Source organism: Podarcis pityusensis, assembly GCF_964106645.2.
Source record: "Podarcis pityusensis genome assembly, chromosome: 1".
Lineage (NCBI taxonomy): Eukaryota > Metazoa > Chordata > Lepidosauria > Squamata > Lacertidae > Podarcis > Podarcis pityusensis.
In genome coordinates, this window is record NC_138028.1 from 62,422,236 (window position 1) to 62,441,433 (window position 19,198).

A 19,198-nucleotide genomic window follows, 5' to 3' on the forward strand; every position below is an offset into this window, starting at 1 on the left:
ACACCATAATGAAATCCCCAGAAACAGCAGCAAACACACCAATAGTCACTGGTGGATGTGTCTTGTTGATAATGCTTTCATCGTACACATGAAGGCACCAATAATCCAGTGCACATGTCACATAGCTGATGTCCTCTCCAGTACCTAATATTCCCCACATAGACACTTTTCAGAAATTAGCACAAATGTCCAGGTGCCCAAGTGAGGACAACAAATGTTTTGCAAGAGGCTACATATCCAAGGAAAGGGTGAAAACCAGAACAAAATGCTCACATGGATCAGCAACCAAAATCCATCTGGTAGTCCAGTTGGAATGAACACTGTGATGGGAGACAGAAGATAGGGGCTTGAGTCTTCCCATGGGGGGCTTGTTTATACCCCTTACTCCCACATCACCATCACAACATCCTGAGGGTTGTTGTACAAGCAGCAGTGAGGAAAGGTGTAGGGTTAGCAGTGCGCTGGATTATTGGAACCTCTCACGTTCCCCTTAGAAACATAGTGTTCCCTGATAATGTCAGAAATCCAATGCACAGTGTCCGTTATATGTGGCCACCTAGCAGCTGCTTTATCGAATCTAACACAGAAGAGCCACCACCTTCTAAGGCATTCTGGACCAGTTCATACCACCTGGAAACTGTGTTTTTTTATGGCCAAAGCTAAGTTGCTGACCCAAGGCTGGAAGAAGCACAAGGGCAGGCAATCTACTGCCGTCCTGTCCTCTTTCCAGTGTGTGAAACACAGATCGCTGAGGTGAGAAACAAGCTAGGAGTTCCCAAACAGAAATGCCTCTTTCCTATGGAAAAGAAAATGGAATAGTACACTTAGCCATTGTGTCACATGCCTGGTTCCTATTTTCATTTGTGTGCTTGATCATACATTGGCTTTCTTTCAGTTTTTTTTAGTTGCTGAAAATTGTAAAGAGTGTGAACATAAAAAGCGCAGAGTAAAATATGATCCTCTGTAATCTCTTGTTAAGATCGAATGACATTTTCCCCCCTCAGGAGTCACAGCTGAAGGCTCTGAAGGAGACCGTACAACTCTGCCTGTCTTCAGTTTTGCACAATCAGCCTCCCACTACAAATATAATCCCTTCAAGACCGACTGAGAGACAGACATCCCCAGTTACAAATGGTTCAAAAATTCCATTTCAAGTGACAAGCACCAAGGTATCTTTTTTCTTCTTTTTTAAAAATGAGAGTGTGTCCTGAAAGTCCATCAAACTGGAACTAAGAAGGATTTTAAATTCATTGAAAGATTAGGATGAATTTTGAAGGTAAAGCTAAGCCTATCTTTGCTGTCACCGAAGTTACTTTTTGCTATTTTTCTTGTTGCTGAAGAAGATTTGGGATATTTGCTCTTATAGAAGCCTCATCTGCATAGTTAACTGTTATAGTACATAATCTCTCCTATTTGGTATGCAGTTTATTGATACTGCCTGTAATTAATATACCGTTCAACAGAGCTTACTGATATAATTCCTATTCCTGCAAAGGCCAGTTGCCACTAATTGCAGCTGAAAGCAATGAGACAAATTGGTCATGACAGAAATTTTATCCCATTGCATTCTTAGGACTTGGTTATTACTGAAATGCAGTAATGCAAAGCATAATTTGAATCAAGCGGCAGTGCAGAAGACTTGCAATAATTTTAAATGCTTCACTAATCCAGTAACATATAGTAGCAACCATTGGTGCCTTAGTGGTGGTGGTGTAATAGCAGCTGCATATAATCCCCAAACATACCAGCAATTGCCATCACTGTGTCAGTAATCCTCTGTTGTAGCACTACTAAATAAATAACTTAAGGGTTTTTTCATGGAGTATAGACAAGTCCCACTTATTTTCTCAAGCTGATTATGCACATGTATACCCTTATAACTCCAGGACGGACAGTCAGGGAATGTCATGGTGTTGAACACCCACCCACCCCTTTTTCCCCTCAATGGAATCATGGACATGAACTCCATTATAAGAGGTGACACTCTGCTATTAATACTTATTTTGGGATGAGAACAAGGTAATCCAAAGGCACCTCATTAAAAGCATAAGAGCTGCTAGTCCAGCATCATGACTCCGAAACGTTGCTCCCCTTGGAATTCCTCAGGTGTCTTACCAAAGGAGGGGCTCCTAAATTTACTTTAAATTTCTTCTTAGCAACGTTTTCTGGTCACAGCCTTGTAGAGCCATACTCCAGGGTTAGCAATCACTAACAGGTGGGTTTTAATATACTCAACGTGTTTACTTAACGTCATTCACCAAAAAATATTATCTCTTTCAGAGATATTGCTCATACTGGTACATGCCATGAATGTGTCTGAGAGAAAATAATGGGTCATAATCTTGCTGTTCTACTCATGGACACCTCATTATTGTAAATCTGTACATTATCCATGATTACAAAACCCTTGAAAACTTGCTACTGTGAAATAGGTTGTCAGGGAATCGTGATTTGAGCCAGAATTATACCTTCTGCAATGGAATTATATCACAGAACACTTTCATGATGACAGGCATTGTTATGTATGTAGTCCTTGACTTTGTCTTCCTATTAAAAGCTAACTAGCCCCAGCTGTAATTGCGCGAGCTTTTCCTTTCCATCAGTGTATATGACTCAGGTGTTGTTTTTTTAATGCGTACATGTGCTTTTTAAAAAAGTGACACAGAATTCAGAATCTCAGTGCTCATGAATCCTGTCACTTTTGATAAGAAGCAGCTTAACCTTCAGTGTATGTCTTGCCTTGTAAATATCATAACTTCAAGGGATTATCCATCCAGTTACCAAATCATGGGCTTTTCTCGGTGTCAAATTTACATATCATTTATAGGTTGAAATTCATATTACATTGACAATGTCTGTCTTGGGCAATGCTGTAGGAGTCAGTGTGTGTTTCTCTTAGAAAGTATGTATAAGGAGATAAGAGATTTTTGGCAATGGGTGACAGCCATCCTATCTCTGTGTCCTTTGGTTCCCAGGCATGCTTACTAATGGCAGGTACATTGTTGAGAAGGAGGGGGCACAGTCTCTTACTAGTTTCTTTGTGCCACAAATAAATATAAAATCCTGTTGTCCCCGTAGTTTCATACAGCCCACTCTCCAGCAAGTGGCATGCCTTATGTACGTGTGCATAGGACCGCAGCCTTAAGGCCGAATGAGATGTTCGCTCAGTGTGCAGTGTGCAGCTATGAATTGTCTTTAATTAATTACTGGCCTAGCCATTGAGTTGATGCTTACTGGGAAGACTGCACATGAGGGATTTCTCTTCACTATCCCACTGCAAATAGATTGCCGTACCCCCAATCCACAAAACTAGACACCCTGAAAAATGCCCCTGTTTGTGCCACTGGGGGGAATTTGCACTGTGTGTGTGTGTGTGTGTGTGTGTGTAAAGAGAAGGTTCCCTTCCACACACCCTACCCCAACAAGTTAAAACAATGGTACTACTTCATGTTTGTCACCCACTATTTCCTCCACCCTCTAGCAAAAGGAAAGTTGTTCTCCTTTTACATAGGACTCTCTTACCAAAGTCTCACCCAATGCAACATGGGTACTATAGTAATATACTTTATCTGAATTGACATCAGCAGAGAATTTTTTTAAATGTTTAACAAACTCAGGACAAAATGTATGAACTATGATCTCAGAAAGAATATGAACTATCTTAGCTGGCAAGTTTCTTTTCTTTTTTTCTTTTTCTTTTTTTGCAATAATATATTACTCTTCAGTCACAACTCCATTACAATTCTACGTACCTGAATTGTTCTCTGAAGTCTAGATAAAGTATAAGGATTAGAGTCACATCCTTTGTTCCAACCACTTTTGCCTCTGGCCGCTGCCCATCACTTGCAGTCAGCTCCCAGAAGCTTGTCTATGAGGGTATGTCACCCTCAGGCTGAAAAAGGCAAAAGGCTGAAAAGTGGTCATTTGAGTCACTAAATTTTTTCTGATCCATCAATTCCTTTTGAGGCTACAAATTATGAAGGGGCAGGGAATGCTGTTCAGCATATCTGACCCAGGTGCAAAAGCTTCAACACACACACACACAGAGAGAGAGAGAGAGAGAGAGAGAGAGATCCCTTGCCTAGAACTTGTCATTTCTTGTGCCAGTATGGATCCTATTGGAACTGTAAACTCCCCACAAAAAGGACCTTTGAGAAGACATCAGAATGTAGACAGAACTTTAGATCAATCACTCTTGCACAGACTCTGTAGAAATGAAAGTAATTAGCACAACAGTAGTCAAAATCCATTGAAAACAAAACATAGTCCCCATCAATATTATTGTTGTTGGCACCCATCTGTCTTGAGAGACAACAGGGTGACATCAAACTGCTGGAGACCTGTCACTGCTGCATCCTGTGTTGGTGTTGTTGCATCAGCAATACTGAAGTTACCTCCCCAGGGCTGTCCATATGACAAGACCCCCCTCTCGGCCTCACTGATGTGGTCCAAAGGAAAGCAGTACGATAAGTTTGGCACCAGCTTGGCTGCAGGAGTTGCTGGAAGGAGGCGATACAGGATGTTATCCAAGTGTCTCACGGACTCCACTCTGGATTTGTGTAGGGTTTACTCCTTAGCCGTTTCTTCTCCCGAAGATGTTCCACAAGGCAGCAGAGGTTTAGGATCAGAGTTTCCTTCTCCAGCAATATAGGTTCATGGTTATCTATGTGGTTCTAGCCACTGATCTATAAGTTAAGAGGGCCAGCCCTCTATGGGTGTGTCTTTTGGATCCAAATCACCACTTCTTGAAACAAGTGATCAAAAGAGCTGGCATTACTAGGAAGATCCAGGCAATAATTATTTCCCTTTGAGGGAAGGCCAATAAGTGTTCCTAAATTAGAATCATTTTTTTTTAAAAAAAGAAATCACTTTGGTTGCTAAAATTGGAACCAATGCTGATCATTTCATTTATCATAATATCCCAATTTAAATTCATGGTTTGACCTTTTTGCACAAAGCATTCTTCTCCGAAGAGCATATAAGACAATATAAATTTAATTACGTGGTGGGTTCTTTTTTCGTTTCCAATACGAGAGAGATATGAAGCTTTCCTAATGCATATAGGTTGGGGTTTTTTTTTACCTCCATGTGACCTTTCTTATCAAAACATGTCAAAGTCCCTCATTTCTAAAGAAGATATTTCTCTTAGGCAAGAACTTCAAGCTGTTGCTATGACACCCTGTCAGCAAGAACCCAGAAATATCTTGTTTATTACAGGCCTGTTTCTTATGCCTAATATCTGTGTCATTCATGAGGACACATTGCTTTGTAAGATTAATTTTATCCTTAGAAGGAAAACATGATGTGCCTCATGTTGCAGAATGTGAACTTTCAGCAGGCTTTTAGCAGAACGCTTGGCATTCATTTTTAAACTTTGGGCATCATTTTGCAGCTGCTGAGACCCCAACAACCTGGCGGTACCCATGCCTGATGCCTGTCTGGAGCCCTTCTTTGTGGGGTGGGGTGATTTACCCCATCTTCTTGTCAGAAGTTCAGCCTCACTTGAGTAGGACCCTGGCAGAGACACATGCCCGACTGGTATGTTCTCTCCCTCCTGGTCAATCGTTCGGGAGCTTCAAGAGCTTTCTTTTGTCCGAACATCACAGCGACCGATGCCAACCGACACCGGCACGCTTAGGGATACGCAGAGTCTTTGCAACTTGCGTGACAGACCTCAGCAACTCAGCATTTTGGCTAATCTACTTTATTTACATATAAACACACACGGAGCACTGCAACATGGCTCCCTCTCTCTCTAGCATCAGACAGCAAAGAGAAAAAGAACAAAAGACAATAGTCCCACTTCACAGAACACAGTAACACAAACATCCTGTCTCTGTCACTTCCCACTCTGTGGAGTCAAAACATACACCATCATGTGATAGACAACAATCCCATGACTGCAATCATGGAGCAGCAATTCTAACACGTCTGAGTGTACGGAATGCCATTTTAATTTCCCACAATGAAAAGGGGGAAGGACCATAGTTTTAATGATATAACATCTGTTTTACATGCAGAAGGTCCCTGGTTCAATCTCAAAATCTCCAGGAAGGGCTGGGAAGGTCTCTTGTCTGAAAAGCCTAGAAGCCACTGTAGTATAGACCAGGGGTGGGCAACCCATGGACCAGATTTGGACCTGCATTGGTCCCAATTTGGCCCATGAGGGTTCCCCCCAAAAAACCTGGGTTTCAGGATATGTTCATTCTGATGCTAAAGTAATGTGTACTTTTTGCCATAGATGGGGAGTGAAAAATAAACTGAGTATCACAGAATCATAGGATTTTAGTGCTGGAAGGGACCGAGGGTCATCTAATGCAACCAGTTTGAAATATGCTTTCCACTATTACAATCACATCTGCAAGATTTGCTGAATCCAAAAGGGAGTTGAGTGCATAGATCTAATGTACTAAACTGATTCTGCTTCATTGATTTGCACAAACTCTAGATTCTAATAATGATAATAATAATAATAATAATAATAATAATAATAATAATAATAATAAATCCACTCACTTACCTGACAATTGTGATGAATACAAAACAGCACCAGGTATATATTTTAGCTGTAGCAGAAAGAGCAAATATTGTTTTGGGAAAGGAATTGTTTTATATAAAGTCAAATAAATGATATTCTATTATTATTTAAAATGTTTATAATCCATCTTTCACTCATTAGATATTAAGAGCCACTCCAAGCCCCACATGTCTGAGTGCCCTACACAATGGGGGGCCCGGGGCCCCCTCCCCCCAAATACTAAGGGGGCCTAAAACAGCTTATCCCCCCATGAGCCAGCACCCCTAGATAAAACCATGGCTAATGCCAAGCCTTCTTGAATGCTACCCACATGAAGGCATATGTTGGGATCATACAAATGGTTTTTTTTATTATTATTAGCCTTCTCTATCGCTGCAAGGGAAGTATGAATAGTTTGTAAATTACAAAGCTTAATGCAACTGCCAGCAAACTCCACAAGGAATTAAATGTTATTAAGCATTCATTAATGATTTATATAATGAGTATTAATGTGGTATCTCTCTATGATGCATGTATTATTAATCCAGTATTATAAAGTTGTGTTCTAACGTAAAGAGAAATTAAAGTAGGAAAGGTGGCTCATGATGAATTACTCCTCTTTTGTCTGGCGCTTGATTAAGATACCATCTAGAAAACATTCACTAGAAAAGAGCATTAATTTTCAGCGATGAATCAGGCAGATTGACCTTTATAATTCAGCCACAGATTGTACGTCTAATCATTTAAACTGAAACGTGTTGAATCATTGACCATAAAAATGTGGAGAAAGTGGGCTATCAACAATGCAGGAATTCAATTTATTTTGTCCTGAATGATTTAAGAAACAATCTACGAATATAAGCTGAAATCCTGACAATTCCCAATGGAACTTATTTTTTATTTTCCTATTTGAAAACCTTAGCAGACACCTGAACCAGTTTGACCTTCAGTGGACAGCTAATGTAATAAGTCTCATCTCATTGTCTTTAAAAGCTGGTCTAGAAAAAGGCTTATGGAAAAGCATAAGGGGAAGGGAAATCCAATTTCCTGGTGGTTTAAAGAGATGATTTCCCTTTAACCATTCATTAACCATGTTTGAAAATCGAGCAGTGAATATTTATCATCCTGAGTGACTAGATACTTATGTGCACACTGTACATAAAATAGTAAATGGGTAGCCCTTGTTAAACATAATACAATATTTTGGCTCTCTTTACTTAAAAAATCATTCTTTGCATGATAATATGGCAGCTGCATACAGCCAAATAACTATAGGGCTCAGTGAGCCCTAATTTCATGGGCCCACTGCGAATAGATTTGCATGGTCATATGATTTAAACAGTGATAAAGTAACAGTGATTTGAAGCACTTCATCAGTTGATAGTCTTTCACAGAAAGGATGTTTTACTGGAGGCAATCAAAGAGCACAAGTGATGGCATTCATCATCCTGTGAATGAATGGTTACCTAGGCAATTATTTATATTTATCCTGAAATAAACAGAGGGGGACTTACGCAAGGTTTAGCTGGCTGAACAGCCGTGGGATGGTAAGTCACTGATGAAGGGTGCCTAGTTAGCTTTCCCTTTAAAATGGAAAATGGACAAGATGCTGCCCCAGGATACTTAGCAGCTTGCAAATCTAAATCAAGTGATATGTTTTGACTTCCCAAAACATTTTACAAACATGCTTTATAAGCCCTCCTCATAGCACTTAATGTGCAAGAGCTGCTATATATTCTTACGCGTTTGGGCGTGCCTGGGCCCCCTTCTAATTCCTGGAATAGGCAGGCCAGCCTGGTAATGGCCCACTAAGTATGAGTCCTTAAGAGAATAAAGGGAAAGGGGACTCTGTACCAAATAGCAAATGGGTGCGGCCCCTCCTTCAACTCTTAGATAGAAGGGCAAAGCCTGAGCTTTTAAGACAGAGCTTGCTGTGATGTAAGCTAAGAGCTGGGTGCAAAAGCTGCACGCTGGAAAGGCAGAGAGAGAGCCAGGCCTGATTTCTGCAGCAATCTATGGCTGTGGCAGGACTTTATTGGGGTATGAATGCTGTGGAACCGCCCCCCCCCCCCCATTGTAGCCACAGGTTGCATATATGTGTGAATAAACCACATCTCATAAAGACACCACAGTCTCCGCTGTGCCTCATTCCCAAAGGAAACACGAACCCTGGGTAAGTGCCTGGAACCCCTGGAATCTTGCACTACTCAGAGATTGGGGTAGCATGCAACAATTTAAACACATATACACACAAATGTAACACATGCTCTCTCTTTTCTATTTAAGGAAAGTTGTGCCCTCATTATCTGTATATTTTTTATTATTTCTGTTCACTGTGACCCTACCCATCCCTTCAAGAAGTCCCAGATATCCTTGTGATCTGTTTCTGTTTGTTCCTCGTCAGTCCCTCTCACCCACAGGTCCTACCTCTGCTCTGATACATTCTAACCTACTTGTGTTTATTTTCTTTGTCGACTATAATTGCCTTTGGGGCCCTCTGTGATAGTCTGTGTGACTGATGCTTTACATAGAACATTGTGCACAAAGAACTGCTCACTAGCCTGTGACTAATTGCTTTTTTATTATCATGACTGCTTCCAAAGGAAAACAAAATAGTTCAGATTCTCCAATTTCCCTAGTTTCTTTCTCTCTCTCTCTCTCTCTCTTTCTTTCTTTCTCTCTCTCTTTCTTTATTTCTTTCTTCTTCTATACAGGAAAACTGGGCCGGGGACACTGGGTGGATGCACTTCCTTGAACCATTTGAGTACATTTTGTTAATCTTAATCCTTGTGCTATGGTAGCAACGTGGTAATATAGTTAGATTTGTAGATACCTTCCCTGTTCTGCCTTATGGACCTCAGGCCCAGGGTGTGGTGTGGTACTGCTGTTGAACCAAAGCAAAATATGGCACACATTATGCTGGCGTGCAGATACACATCATGTCAAGGATAGCAGAGCCAGGGATTATTTAAGATCACTCTTCTCCTCCTCTGAAGTCAAAGTGCACAAATGCTTATTTGTCTCTTGGGCCCAAACTACATGCTATCAATATTATGTGGCTGCCACCACTAACCTGAAACACTTCCCATGTCTCCCTTAGTTCCCTCCAGTAACATTTGGTTGAATAAAATGTGTGAATGATAATAAGACTATTATTCAGCATTTTCCTGCCCACCCAAAGATGAAAGCTAAGAAAATGGAGTGGGGATAGAGGAATGCTGTGCAGTGATGACATGTCATTCTTCTTAACTTAACATTACCAAGGAGCAAATGCAAATTATTATCTGTTCCTGAGATAAGATGCATAGGCAGCTGAAATGTGGAAGTGGGGGACTTCCGGGGTGGCGCCATCGGTAATGGCGGATTCCCTTTGATCTGGAGGGACTGGCTCCATGGAAAACAGGTTTGTTCCGCTACAGCGAAGTGGGGACCCTTTAAAAAATCACAGGCGGAGGAAGCCTGTGACCATGGGACTCGGCGGGCACCCTTCGCGCCCCCCCAATCCGTAAAGGAACCCAATTACGGGCTCCGGAGCGAAGAGGGGCTAGTGGCGCGGTGCTGAGAGTCAACTGCTTCTTCCGTGGAGCGAAGCCGCACAACCGTTGCCGGAGAGCGCTACCTTTTTCCTGGGACAATTTGGCTACAAAAACAACTACCCGTGAGCAGATCAAATTTGGACAATTGGACTTTAAACAACGATCTGTGAGTAGAAGGGAAAATTGGATTAAGAAATTCTTCTTAATTTGGCACTGAAGCGGGAAGGTCTAAACAGGAAGTCAGCCTTCCGTTTCTTGTAGATAGATTAAAGCAAAGACATGGCAAACTAGAGTTCAGAAAATCGTTTGTAAAGAATCAACTTTCATCATCTAAAACTACTGAACCCCTTCGGAAGCAGGAGAAGAGGGGGGATTTTTTCCAGATTGTTTAAACTTCCAGAAGAGAGTGTAAAGAAAAGTAATCTTCCACCATCTTGAACCTGGGAGCGGGGTGTCAGGACAGACGTCTTTGGGAAGTTCATTGACTATGGACAAATGTTTTTGACAGATAGTTAAAAGAAGAGAAACATAGTGATTCCACTGTTCTCTTTCGCATTTTAAAGGAACAAATATTGACAAAATATCTGAAAAAGGAAACTATGTTGTTAGATTTGCTGTTAAAAAAAAGAAAGAAAAAAGAAAAGAGATGGATACAAATAGAAGTTCTTCCCCTAGAGGGAGCTTGTGAAACTGTTATTAAATTCGAACTGGGGAGCTTCGCAGCTGCAATAGATTAAGATCGTGGGAACAGACTTCTGACCTTGCATAACAATGTATTCAGAGGCTCTGGTGCGTGCTTTCTGCAAGACAAGTGCTCTATTGGAACAGTTACATGAGAAGACGGATTTGATGACTGCTGCGATTAGAAATTTTGGACAGGTAGTGTGTATCTATACAGAACCCACCCAGGAATCAACTCAGGAGTATGCTCTGACAGATCAGATGAGGGAGGAGGTTGTTGCTGGACCTCGGGTGGCAGAGATGGAGGGAGCTGCGGCCCAGCAGGAACATGAGTTGTTGGATCTGACAAATGAACTTGGAAAAAGCCAGATTTGGAGAGATAGAGTTTTGCTTGGTTTGGAGATGGGGGGCTGTATAGACCCCCCTATGCAGGGATGTCTTGACTTTTCAAGTCTGGCAATGGGCCGTGAGGAGTTTGGGGCTGTGGGGGTCCTCAACTCTGGAGGGACCTTGTAACATGCTTTTAAATACTACATGGAGCTCAATGTGGACTATGGAAAAGGGGCTGATCTGTCGAGAAGGGACAAAGATACTGTCAAGTTGGAGTTTCCACGAGCGAAAGGACCAGGAGACAAAGTAAAGTACAGGTATAAATATGAAGAAGATCTGCGGAAGGGACATGGAAGAGACTTAAGGGCCTCGGACATAAGAATACCAGGTTAATGAACTAGATGGATGGGATAGAAAGGACTGACAAAACCCAGGACCAGGAGGAAGAGACATTGGATGAAGATTGGAAGAAAGTTTTAAATTTTTTTATTTAGGATTGTTTTGTAAAATTAATGAGTATTAGAAAAATGTTGGAACGAAATTATTTGGCTTTAGTAGAAATGTTAAAAAGAACTATGCAAGAATATGCTATGGTTATGAGAAATTGGTATAAATAAGATTTAAGTTTTAAGTTTTAGGATTTTTTATAGTAAGATAAGGTTAAAATAGATTAAGGTAATTTAATGACAGAATATTATGAAAAATGGGAAGGATTTGCTGTGATAATTAATAACTAGAATACAGAAAAGGGAGGTGTGAGGAGGTCGATGAAATAAGGTAATGACAGTTAAGGATTTGGGAATATTGGATTTGTTTTTAATTTTTTTAAAAAATGTTTTTTAAATTTTTGCGGCTTATGTGTTTTGTTTCTGTTTTTTGATTTTGATTTTTATCGATTTGTACTGTTTGATTGTTGTTTGTTTTTCCCTTGTTTTGTTTTTTCTTCTTTTTTTGTTTTTTCTGTAACTTTAAAATGCTTAATAAATATCATTAAAAAAAAAAAGAAATGTGGAAGTGGGCCTAAGGATTCCAATTCTTCCCTGGGAAATGAATGTGTATTAACTTTCAGGTGTAACATTTGCATGTCTTCCTAGGAATGAATGTGGGGAAAATAAACAGTCAACACTTGGCACTGAAAAACTGATATCAACACATTGTGGAAAACCATGTGCTATTACCTTTAGTTTAAGAGTTGAAGAAGCAGTAACTTTCCAAATGTTGTTGGAATTCAGGTCCCAACATCCCTGACCATTGGCCATGCTGGATGGGGCTTCTGGGAGTTGTACCTCAACAACATCTAGAGTGCCACAGGTTCCCCAACCCTGCTTTAAGCTTTCCTTTGTATAGCTGGAGTTTGCGTGTTCCCTTTACGCAAGTTGTCTTTGTTAAATTGGAAGTGAGGTGAGATGACTTGTATAATCGCTCCGTGCCATCTCTAGTCATAATAGCTTCTGAACAGAGTTGATTTTTTTAAAATGTCAGTTTATGACATACTGTATGCAGTTGGGATTTTGTAGTCACAACAAAAACAACATTTCCGCTTTCAAAAATATGTTTTAGAAATGTAATTCCCTATTCATTTTCTCAGTCAAGAATTCCTCCCTGTTTAGGCATGATGATTCTTCTCCCCCTCCCCCACCCCCCACACTTTTTGCCGTGTTTGACTGCTTTTTACCCTGCCTAAGTGTTATTGGTGTATCTGAGAATATATGAGAGAAGAGCAAGGGTTAGATACTCCACATGAACATTGTGGAGTAATTTGCAAAGCCTCTGTGATAAATACACTCATAAATCTGCATCTGTACATGGTCTGTACTCTCTAGTGGTTTTCACACTAAAAGTACAATAAGAATCTAATTAAAATAGTTAAATGGCTATTATTCAACAGAAATAATTTTGCTAAACAGAATACTAAACAAAGACAGGAGAAATATCACAGAAAGATAAAACGATGCCTATTCCACACTGTTTCATAAAACATCAAGACTGAGATCTAAATAACATCTTTAGACACTGTGCTTGGGTATCAGTCCACATCCACAGTGCATCTAACATATCCTGTTCATTTCTATGGACTTCAGTGCATCTTAACTTTCTCAAGTACAAGACAGTACATTGCACTATTACTCTTTGAAGAAAATTAGCTGAGCATATTCAGTAATGTCCATTCCTTGGTATTACTTTGCCATGTGAAGGTCTAATGTAAACCAACTTGGTTGTGAGTGCTGCCTAGCCAGCTAATATGATATACAGAGGGAATTTAGCTCCAGACAACACATATTTGACTGTCTCCTTCTCCTGGGAAGTGCCTTTTCTCTCTCAGGAGTCACTTCCTAATGTGAAAATAATGAGAAGTATAGGAATTTGTGGCTGTGAAGAACAACAAGGAAGAGAGGAAACAAAGATGAGTAAAGAGCTACAGGGGGATTCAAACTGCCGACCTTCTGATCAGCAAGTCCTAGGCTCTGTGGTTTAACCCACAGCACCACCCGCGCCCCTTAGTCAAGTCCTAACTCCACCCCCAGGTAACTCACAGGCTTGTCAAGAGGGTTTTTCTTGAAGTCTTCCCTTTGTTCAAGGTTCACCTTTCTTTCTTAGTTAGTTACCTTTCAGCTTTACTGGGGTCTTCACCAGAAGTCTGCACCTTCTGCCACCATGGCCTTAGGGGTCTCAAAGGCTGCTGTAGGAGTTTACACTCCCTTTTTTGCAAGCCTCCTTAGCTTCTGCCTTAGGAAATATCAGCTTCAGTTTTCTTCATCTCCAAGCTGCCTTTCTCTCCAGCTTTCCTTGAACCTTTCTGAAGTCCTTTTCTGAACCTATTCACAGTTCGCCAAAGACACACAACTGACCTCCAAACAGTACTGAATTTGGCCTTATATTCCTTTCAGCCAGGACTCTCAATCTCATCAATTCATTTCTGATGGAATTCCAAACTCTCAGCCTATAACTATGTACTAATGGATTTGAATGGATTGCCCACCAGATGCCCAAACATTAAATATAAATTGGATGCTACTGTTCTGTATATGGCAGCCAAAAGCCAGAATGCCATCTCAGCAACAGGGAAGAAGTGCAACAATTTAACTGTCGCTTGACCCATCACAAGCAGACCTTTGTATCTTCCCTCTGGTTCTAGTTAGGGATAACAAACAAGATTTTTTTTGTAAATGTAATGGGATGTGAGTTTTTTTCTTTGGCTGCCTAGCTCAGTTGGTAGAGCGTGAGTCTCTTAATCCCAGGGTTGTGGTTTCAGCCCTACATTAGGCAAAAAGGTTCCTGCACTGCAGGTTTGAACTAGATGAGCCTCATGGTCCCTTCCAACTCTATGATTCTAAAAGGGAATGGAATGTGAGTTTCATCCTGTTTTGCCTTTGCCACATTCCTGTTCCTATTCCCATATATGTGCCATATTGTAGCTTTGTGCCATGACTACCTACTGAAGTCAACCTATGATCATGAGGCAACTTGACAACACGAGTTGGCACAGCAGTCTTTACTCCAAATTTGCTGTTACAGGAGGTCATAGGGACAATGAGAGCCAGTGTGGTGTAGTGGTTAAGAGTGGTAGACTCGTAATCTGGTGAACCGGGTTTGCGTCTCCTCTCCTCCACATGCAGCTGCTGGGTGACCTTGGGCTAGTCATACTTCTCTGAAGTCTCTCAGCCCCACTAACCTCACAGAGTGTTTGTTGTGGGGGAGGAAAGGAAAGGAGAATGTTAGCCGCTTTGAGACTACTTTGGGTAGTGATAAAGCGAGATATCAAATCCAAACAAGGCACAAATAGCATTCATATTTCTTGGACATCTTCTCTGACCACAAAAACTGCAGGAAAATGGAAAAAGACTTTCTTCAGGAGAAGGCAAATGTGGGCTTTTTAAAAAACAAAACCACAACAAGAAGGTGTGCACTTAAGCAGCGAAGCTCCATGGAACTTCATTAGCATCTTCCCATTTAGTATTTCGCCCTGAAGGGAAAAACATCCCTCTCTTATGTGAAAGTGAAATGAAGCACTGAAAATGTATCATCTGAAGTTTACCCTAATTTTAGTACTGTCACGTAAGGTGCAATGCAACCATACTAAAGCTTTTGCCACTTTATATTCCTTGCAAATATTCTCTCTCTGTTAATGGAAAAATGAGTATGTATATATGTGTGCATGTGTGTGTATATATCACAGATACATAAAAGCAGGTTTTTGTTTGATCTGAAGTACAAAGCAAGGTTACAATTTATTAAGCAACTAAGCACGGAGAAATGATGTTTAAGGAGGCCAGTGAGGTTGTTAAAACTGTTAGAGGGTTACTAGTTTTAAAATCCATGTGACCCCCCTGCAAAACCAACAAACAAGAAAAAACCCTTAAACTATTATATTGTGGCTGGGCATTTTCAGGGAACACTATGCTTTCAGATTTTAAGAAAAAAGTCCCCTGGACACGTGAAAGTACATGGAGATTTCCGCTTTTCTCTCTAGGACCTAAGCTTACTGTTGCTCTTACCACAAGCCAGGGCCAAACCAGACATGCACTTACTATGTAGCAGGCAGCTATGTATTTCCTTAACTAATTACTAGTGCTGTGCCAAAATCTCTCCTTCACTTTTCTTCCTCGGCAAAATGTTTCCATTGTTGCGCCTCATTGTCAGGGGACTGAGAATTTCTATTGGGATTTCGATAGTATTTTGATCAGTGCAGGATTTTGAGCTTACAATAGGAGGTGGCCTCAGGAGATATACAGTAGAGGTGATATACAGACTTTGGTCTTTCAAATTTCAGCAGTGTGAAGCCAAAATTGGGCGCCTCTCGGCTTCCATTCTGTGCCTGCATTACATCATAGCAGTGCCCCCCTTGGCTCGGCACCCAGTGAGAGTAAACAGGTCACGCTGCCCGGAATATGCTTCTGCCCTCAAGAATAGATTTGAGGATGGCACAGGAAAATCCCATTATTTTAGTGCTAATCCTTGTGCTAGCACAACTATTGAGTTGTGCCCTCTGTTTCCTGTAAATATCTATCCAGCACTATGCAACTTCTCCATCTACCCATGCTTCCTGATTTTTAAAAAGGCCCATTGGAGGAGTTACCTTCTGATGTTTTCCCCGGACTTTGATATAAGTGTGGGCACCTAGGAAGGCTGCAGAGTGCAGACTGCTGGTGAGATGATATGTAGAATGAATGAAAGAACACCCACAAACACCTCAAAACTAAGCACAACAAGAACCTTGCACCCCAACCATGAGAATTTTACTGAAATTTGTTTTCCCATAAATAATTTTATAACTTTGAAATGAAATTTCTTTTCTCATTCATTGGCACACACGCATGATAATTTTTTGTCTCGGCACTACTAATTACACATGGGGGCGTCTACATAGGGGGAAGGATGGCTTTGTCTCATCAGTCTCCCACTGTGATTGGAACAGTGACTCTTCCTACACAGCTATGAGCCTTGGGAGGGTGGCTGGGAGAATTCCCACTGGCACCCATGAGGACTTTGTTCTGAGAGGGCGGGGGATAGGACAGTTTTTATTCCAAGATGAGATCTGTATTCAGATCATGAGGGGAAATGAAGAGAGAAGCCTCCTTAGGTGCTGCCTTTGCAGTGTAAATTGGATTTCCCCTGTAATTAGTTAAGGAAACATAAGGATTTAGCTGCCTGTTACATATCTAGTTTGGTTCTTAGGGGATCTGAATTAAGGGAGTCTGACAACACAAAGTAGATTTGAATATTCAATAGCAGAGGAATCAGAAAACATGAGCAGATTTATGCTTCATTTTTTACGCTTTGTGTAATTTACAGAGTAGGTGCTCATTCACCATTTCAATGGAGAGATGCATGAGTTTACGGAAGAATTAACTTATTCATATGGCCTGTTTCTCTCATTGTTAAATTCCCATCATCCCCAACTATTGGCCATGCTGGCTGGGGCTGATAGGAGTTGGCATCTAACAACATTTGAAATAGATTCTCCACTTTTGCTGTGTACACTAGCTCCTTTTGCAAAGATGAATGTGTGTGTGTGTGTGTGTGTGTGTGTGTTACCAAAACAAATAGAATTTTACTAGTGATAATATCGCTCATTTCTTCTTTGATAAACGTATATACGGTAGATGCATTTTTTGAGTTTTGAATATCACAAATATGTCAAGGCACTCATGGATATACTACAAATAAATACCTTCACAATGTGGAAGGAGATCCCATGGATCCACAAGCCCCACTTTTTCATCTCATATAGTTTACAAGACAGATTCTACACATATGTTGTCAAATGCTGCTGATGCTGTGTGGGAAGCATAGAAATCTTTGCAATGTAAAGAGAAATGAGTGCTTCTAAGTCCCCAGAGCTCCCTTTGTGAAACTGACAAAAAGCTTCCCATAACACTTGATATTTTCCCCCATTGATATCAGCTGCTTTCAACCCATCAGACATCAGTGGAATGGATATTGTGTCTTTTCTGGAAGGATAGTACATACCACTCTGAAAAATAGTCCTTTAAAACACAGATATTGGAGCATGTAGTGTGTTACACTACATTACCCCTTTTCTGCATTTTTTGTAATAAGGAAGGGTCACAAAGCAAAGTACCCTGGGTGGTACTTTTTGTTGTTGCTGCTGCTGCTCTGAATTTTTTCTGTCATACTGTGATTTCAAGAGACAATTTACAAAGCCCCGAAAATCTGATTAAAATGGAAAGAGGGCAAATATTTAATGGCACAAATGTCAGTAGGGTAATAGGAAGTTTCTTAGCTATATAATAAATCATCAGGCTGGCTGGCATTTTAGGTGACAAATCTGATCAGATTTATAGGCAGAGTGAAAAACATTACAGAAAAGCCTTTTGGTAATTCCTCTGCTCTATTTTACTTTTCCTATCTATATTTTTTCTGGCTTGAGGATATTGCTTGGATTTCATCTTCGCTAGTGGCAATGACAGTATTTTAATTCACCTACATTACATACAGCATTTGGGCAAGAATCTGTTTTTTAATGGAACCTGGGATCTTCTGTATGCTATGCAATTGCTCTTCCATTGAGGTATGGCCATCCCTCAAATGCGTTTATGATGTGAATATTTATGCAACACATAAGTATATGCGTGATCTACGCACAGGGGTTGCTTACTGGAGTTTTCTTGTAGTAGGGTAGCATGAAGAGCTGAAATTATTTGGTTTTTTTTGTTTTTTTTTAAAAATAATGTTTATTGATAATTTCAGAATTACGGGGGGGGGGGGAAAACACTACAATACAAAAAACAGAAAACAATAAGAAGAGAAAAAAGCACAAAATATAAAAACCAATACGACAATACAGCAAAAAGAAGTAAAAAACAACAACAACAAAAAACACAAATCCCAAATTGCATATCCATAATTTCCATTTGCTTGTTTCATTGACCTCCTCACACCTCCGTTTTTGTGTTCTAGTTTAGTAATTACTTCAGCAAATTCTTTCCATCTTTCTCAATTTTTGTTATAAAATTTATCTTAACAATTTAACCTAATAATTAACTCAACAAATCCTTACCATCTTTCCCCATATTCTGTTATTCAGATTACCTTAATTTATTTAATCTTATCTTACCCCTAAGTACCTTAAAACTTAAATCTTAGTTTTCAAATATACATAGCTCCTGATATCATTTCTGCTAGAGTCGTATAGTTTCATTCCCACATTTTCCCTAATATTCATTAGCTGATTCTAAAATAAAAAAATTCCATTATAAATTCTCTTCCAATCATCATCCAGCGTCTCTTCTTCCTGGTCTCGGGTCATGTCAGTCCTTATTGTCCATTCCATCCATCAACCTGGAAGCCTTATGTCCAAGGCCCTTAAATCTCTTCCATGTCCCTTCTGCAATTCTTCTTCATCTTGTTTGTGCTTGCCCTTTTCCTTGTCTTTTGTTGGTCTCTGTCTTAGTTTCTTTCCTTTCTCATTGAGGAGTAGGTCTCTGGGGGATTCCAACCCAAAATTGTCTCCATCACCCTTCATCCAGCTCGCCCATTCCCCACAGTCCCACTCCCCACAGTCCTCGATATAATCCAAAATGTATTTAAAATCAAATTTCAAGGTCTCTCCAAAGCTAGGAACCTCCTCATCTCCAGACTCCCCTTGGCCCACTCCAACTTCAGTCTTCAA

At 40.4% G+C, this 19,198-nt stretch overlaps 1 protein-coding gene across 4 annotated transcripts in view; it reads left to right on the forward strand.

The window, feature by feature from the left end:
- Positions 1–19,198, forward strand: part of LUZP2 (leucine zipper protein 2) — a 346,882-nt gene that overhangs the window by 288,605 nt on the left and 39,079 nt on the right. For all 4 annotated transcript variants that reach the window (XM_080983546.1, XM_080983544.1, XM_080983545.1 and 1 more), the window contains one exon: positions 1,005–1,169. In XM_080983546.1, the coding sequence (XP_080839672.1) occupies positions 1,005–1,169 (165 nt within the window). The remainder of the gene's footprint in view (positions 1–1,004; positions 1,170–19,198) is intronic.